This window comes from Salvelinus sp. IW2-2015, linkage group LG15, assembly GCF_002910315.2.
Source record: "Salvelinus sp. IW2-2015 linkage group LG15, ASM291031v2, whole genome shotgun sequence".
Lineage (NCBI taxonomy): Eukaryota > Metazoa > Chordata > Actinopteri > Salmoniformes > Salmonidae > Salvelinus > Salvelinus sp. IW2-2015.
The window spans coordinates 17,435,917-17,441,916 of record NC_036855.1 but is presented as its reverse complement, the minus strand read 5'-3'; the positions used below and the strand labels follow the sequence as shown (position 1 = coordinate 17,441,916).

General features: G+C 41.2%; 1 protein-coding gene across 2 annotated transcripts; it reads left to right on the top strand.

Annotated features, from left to right (window-relative positions):
- Positions 1-2,784: 2,784 nt before the first annotated feature.
- LOC111974809 (beta-crystallin B2-like) lies at positions 2,785-5,245 on the top strand. Of its 2 annotated transcripts, none has more exons than XM_024002816.2 (6): positions 2,785-2,883; positions 3,279-3,362; positions 3,813-3,931; positions 4,329-4,461; positions 4,571-4,713; positions 4,900-5,245. In XM_024002816.2, the coding sequence occupies exons 1-6, from the start codon at positions 2,800-2,802 to the stop codon at positions 5,075-5,077; spliced, it is 741 nt and encodes a 246-aa protein (XP_023858584.2). In that variant the 5' UTR covers positions 2,785-2,799; the 3' UTR covers positions 5,078-5,245. The 2 variants fall into 2 exon arrangements, with proteins under 2 accessions (XP_023858584.2, XP_070303085.1); XM_070446984.1 differs by having other exon boundaries at positions 2,806-2,835; positions 3,281-3,362.
- The last annotated feature ends 755 nt before the right edge of the window (positions 5,246-6,000 follow it).

Below are 6,000 nucleotides of genomic sequence, written 5' to 3'. Positions count from 1 at the left end.
GCCTAATGAATTTATTTCAATTGACTGATTTCCTTATATGAACTGTAACTCAGTAAAATCTTTGAAATTGTTGCATGTTGTGTTTATATTTTTGTCCAGTATAGGTATTTTGTGCCAATTGGGGTATTATGAAAAGCTATTTACCAAAGCAGGACATACAAAACCAATAATCTAAAAATAAACGAAATACTGAACAACAATTTGCTTGTTCACGCAGGCAGAGTTGTATGACATGTATGGCCTATGCCAAGTTTATAAATCTCAATATTTTTGTACATGTGCAAACTTTTCAGAAATGGTGCATGCAGAAATTTTGTATGAGATCCACCTGAAAAACGCCCATCATTCACCTTTTAAGGTGACAATGACGCCCTTATTTTCTGTTTTCTTTTAAAGTATTGGAATTAGGCCAATTCAGTAGCCCTATCTAAAGGACATATCAATGGTGTACTTGACCAAATGTTTTCAGAGATGTTGGCAGAATTTTTCATGAAAGGTTCTTTGTCCATAAAATGAAGCGGGCAGAGAACAAACCCCTCTTCACATTATTTAAGATAGAATTGAAATATTATTTTGAAATTATGTAAAAACAAAAATCAATACGCACCATAAAACGTTTTGACAAATTGGCAATTTATCTCGATATGTAATACCCCTTGTCTGTTAGGTTTAGGTACTTTTCTTTGTATTTTTTGGTTTTTGTATTTGTTTTGTTCATAATAATACATTTTTAAAGTATAAAATCATTTTGGCAGAATGTTTCCTTTTGCAGTGACATTTGTTGTAGCATATCTGACGTTTCTGAAATACAAAAACAATTGCAAATTGTTGTGGACCTGTAAGTAGTGTCAGGTTTTGGCCAGGACTGTTTGGTTTTGTTCACTAGATGTCCCCCTTGCACCTTTTTTGTACCTTTTGTTTTTCTTGCCCTAATTATTGTTTGCACCTGAAAGTCATTCCCTTGTTAGTATTTAAACCCTGTGTGTTCCTTAGTTCCTTGCTCAGTGTTTGTATGTTAGCACCCAGCCCCAGCCTTTGTGAACATTTTTCTCTTGTTGGATTTTCCAGAGGTTCTCTGGTTTTGTTCTCGTGTATTTTTGGATTGGTCTTTTGAGGTTTGTTTTTTCCCTTGCTGTTTTTACCACTTTGTGGATTTTCTTTTGTATTTTGGAAGATATCTATTTTTTATTAAACCACCATCTCTAGTACTGCTGTGTCTGCCTCATCTTCTGGGTTCTGCCAATTATTAGTGACTGTTTCTCGCACCGGGTCCTGACAGGTAGCTCGTTTAAATTCAATAATGTTTTTGCATTTACCTAAATATAGGCTACTACACTGCCTGAGAATTATGAAACAATGTCTACTCAGGAAAAAAATAAGAAAACTAGGCTACAGTAGGCCAATTTACAGTGGTAGCCTACACACTTCATTGCAAAATATCAACCATCTGTCAACCTGTTAAATTCTACTGTATGTTATAAACCGTGTTCCTTTTTGGAAATAGATTCCAATTTTTTATTATTTTAGAGTGTAAAGATAAAACAAATAATTTTTTTCGCTCTTCTCACGAATGACAAATTACTACATCTTGTTACTATATTTAGCTACCTGTTTTGTTATGAATAAGAGTGTCATCATATTTTCCTGCACAAGGTTAGTCTACTTTTGCCTTCTTGCCATGCAAATTTTATTCTAGGTTGAAGATTGAAATGGGACAATGATTTAAGTAGATGGTCAATGTCATGGGATCTCCATCTTGGATTCAGCCCATACAGGCCAAGGKTTGTGTAAATAGCTTTGAGTGCCAATGTACTTTTCCAATTGAATAAACTACATTTCAACCACATCTCATTGTGCTCTATTCATTTCCTCATTTCAACACAACCACGAAAATCCTAACCCTAAGCCACCTTTATCCAGTGCGATGCAATGCATTTGATTCTATTCACAGCACATGTTCTTCTATCTGTGCACTAGGCCTATCTCTAATTCCTCCAACCACGGGCCTACCCCTGCTCCATCTAACTACTCTGCCACGTTCATCACCTCTAACTCCAACCAACTATAATTTCTCCATCCAACTATATTTACTTCTACCAATTTACAGAATGATCTACATTCAACAAGTGAAATGTACTCCAGTTACTGCATCCAACTAGTGAAACACTCAGCTCTCTTGTTGACAGCTCACATTGGTGTGCAACTCTGCTCTTCTCCTGCCAGCAGCAGGAAGTTAGCTTGGCATGTCAACATTTTTGTCAGCTTAGTAGATATGACCTCTGGATGTTTAAGCTTCCATATGTGGCAATGATAGGAAAACTGTTATATTATACCTTGCATGCACTTACAATAAATGCTCTCCAATAGAAAGCATTGCCAATAACGACCCAATTGAATACTATGTTAACCATTATTCCTATGTAAGAGTAAACAGAAATATACTAGATTTTGTGAGTTAAATCAGTCCCTTTCTATCAATTTGGCACTCTCCCTCCTCTCTATCATCCTATCTCTCTCCCACTCTGGTGGTCCAGGCATACAGGCAGCTCTCATTGTAAGTGTGGGACTCTTGGCACAGGTTGTGCTGAATCATGTGGATATCGAACAATGACCGGCTGGATGAAATTGACAAGTAATGAAATAACTTTGAGGGGGAGTGAGAAGGGGGGCCAGACAGAGCAGTGACCCCACAGTCCGGTCTGCTCAGCCTATTGCATGCTGATCTGGAGGGTGGCTTGGACACAGAGGAGTGTTGGCAGAGTTTCCACCCCTGAGCGCACCGTATATATTGAGCCCAGCATGCCATCCCAAACACACTGGCACAGACAGGTACTGGTAAGAGATTCACGACCGTCGCTCTCCACATTATTTTATTTTATTACTATTTTTATCCAACTTTGTCTACTTTTTAAAAATCAAACATCACTTTGAAGTTAATTTATTTAACATGTTGGGGTAACACACTTCTTTGTCGTTCACTATACATAAAACTATTTAACTTACAACAAATAGATTACCATGAGGATCGTTGTCAATTTCACATTTTGCGCAAATATTTTTTAAGGAGGGAAAGGGGTGGGGACTTTTGTTTACATACATGAGAGAATCAGTTTTGTGCAGAATTTAACAGCAGATTTTCTGGCACTATTGTTTCATTACTTTTTCCAATATCCTATCAAACTGTAAACTACCCATTGGAATATAAACATTTTCAATTGGTCTACTGGACCCTAAAAATATATGTTTTGCGCTCCATAATTTCTCCTTTATCTCTGTACAGTTTCATCATCCTGTTCACTATGGCCACAGACCACCAGAACCCTGCATCCAAGCAGCAGCAGCCAGGCACCAGTGCTTTCAAGGTGAGGGGGAGAGGGGGAGAGGGGGAGAGGAGGAGGGGGCAAGAGGATGGCAGGGCAGGCTAGAGGATGGGCAGGGCAGAGGAAGGGCAGGGCAGATGAGGGCAGGGCAGAGGAAGGGCACAGCAGAGGAGGGCAGGGCAGAGGAAGGGCAGGGCAGATGAGGGCAGGACAGAGGAGGGCAGGGCAGATGAGGGCAGGGCAGAGGAATGGCAGGGTAGAGCAGAGGAATCGCAGGGCAGAGGAAGGGCAGGGCAGGGCAGAGGAGGGAAAGCAAGAGGAAAGGATAATGGTGGGGCACGGTGGATCAAAGACAATGAGACACTGTGGGATTGTTCGAGGCAAAAGTTACACAGTATTCTACATAATTTCCTTGTACAACTTGAAATGCCATCAGGCCGAGCATAGCAAGGAGACCTAAACATCCATGTTGTCTCTCCTTGTCTTCCACAGTTGATCATCTATGAACAGGAGAACTTCCAGGGGCGTTGCCATGAGCTGACTGGTCCCTGTAACGACCTCCAGGAAGCAGGCGTGGAGAAAGTGGGCTCCATACTGGTGCTGTGTGGACCGTGAGTGTGGCTCAGAGATAGTATGATAGAGAGAGGGAAAGAGAGGGAGTACGAGTGAGACAGAGGGTGAGAGTTAAACAAAAGAGAAAGATAGAGACAAAAACAATAGGAGTTAGATAGTGATGTGTGTGTGTGTGTGTGGGGGGGGGGGGGGGGGTAGATATAGTGTGATTATCAAACAATAGAAAAAGAAAAGGGATGGCTGATAGGACAAATGAAAATGGTTCTGAACAAAAAAACAATCACTTCCAAACCATTCCGTAACACAAATATATTCACTGCATTGTGCACAAGGCACAGTATGTTCATACACCTTCCATCTTGTTTTTGTCATCCTTCACTTCCCCCCTCAACCACCTTGTGCCCTCCTTACCTTGACTTGTCTGTGCTTCCTCAGATGGGTGGGTTACGAGCAGGCTAACTGTAAAGGGGAACAGTATGTGTTTGAGAAGGGGGAGTATCCTCGCTGGGATTCCTGGACCAACAGCAGACGTAGCGACAACATCTTTGCATTCCGCCCCATTAAAGTGGTAACGCAGCACACCTTCTCTACTACAACACAAATCAGCCATTTTGTTCAGCCTTTTTGAAGGTTCTCTGTGACTGTTTCTTATGGTGTGTTTTCTATTCTCCTCACAGGACAGCCAGGAGCACAAGATTGTCCTTTATGAAAACCCCAGTTTCGCGGGGAAGAAGATCGAGATCATAGATGATGATGTCCCCAGCTTCCACTCACATGGATACCAAGAGAAGGTCACCTCTGTCAGAGTTCAGAGTGGCACGTGAGTCTGTCCGCCAACAGAATAATTCTGTTACAGCAATATCTGCCCCAACATTACCATATCATATTGCCATTTTCTCCTAATCACATGTTGATCTTATCTCCATGGCTTTCTTCTCTAAATACTTTTCTCATTTTTTTCTCTCCCATTCCCTGACTCTCACACCTTTGCTGGTTGTGTACCAAGTTGGGTGGGGTACCAGTATCCTGGCTACAGAGGCTATCAGTACCTGTTTGAGAAGGGGGAATACAAGGACTGTGCTGAGTTTGGTGCCCAGTTCCCTCAGATCCAGTCCGTCAGGCGCATCCGAGACATGCAGTGGCACCAGAGGGGAGCTTTTCACCCTGTCGCTGGCGCCAACTAAGCTTCTATGACTCTTTCCTGCACCAAGCCCTGACCCCTACAATCCTACTCCTTCCCATACCCCTCTCTCCATCACCTACTCAAAATTGCATTTTGATGCCTATTGCCATTGTTTCAGTAGCACAATCTTTTAAAGCAAAATAATAAATCCTTGTTGCTTATCGTTCAAGTGGTCATGTGACTCAACTGTGTTTTCACCTCTACACATTTCCTCCTGTATTGTTTATCTGAACAGACAGTTACCCTTTCAATTACTGCGCGACAACAGCATCTAACGTGTTTCAGACCTAAATATGTAGATGGAAGAGTGATTGGATGATGAGTAATTTTAATGGTATTAAATACACTACCGGTCAAAAGTTTTAGAACACCTACTCATTCAAGGGTTTTTCTTTATTTTTACTATTTTCTACAATGTAGAATAATAGTGAAGACATCAGAACTATGAAATAACACATATGGAATCCTGTAGTAACCAAAAAAGTGTTAAATAAATCAAAATATATTTTATATTTGAGACTCTTCAAATAGCCACCCTTCGCCTTGATGACAGCTTTGCACACTCTGTTTCTTGCTTTGCTATTAGGAACATGGCATCATTGAAAGGAGTGATTTCTGGGGTAGTATGGAGATGGAGCAATTGAAGTTGAAAATTCCTGGTGTTTGTGATGCCCACCGTTTGGTGCGACGCAATACTGGTTGTGAGCGTGGTGAAACAGACACTGTCAGTTCTTTTGAGTTTTGAGTCAAAGTTTTTACCCGACAAAGTCATGTTACGATATAGCTTGTTAGAGCTTTTGTGCCGAATCCACTGGGCTGTTTCAGGTGCAATGTTTATGGTCATGTCGCAGCAGTTTGTAGAATGGAGATTTCAAGATGTGGGAAGTCTGCAGGGCGGCATGGGATAGATTGTGTAGATTCGGT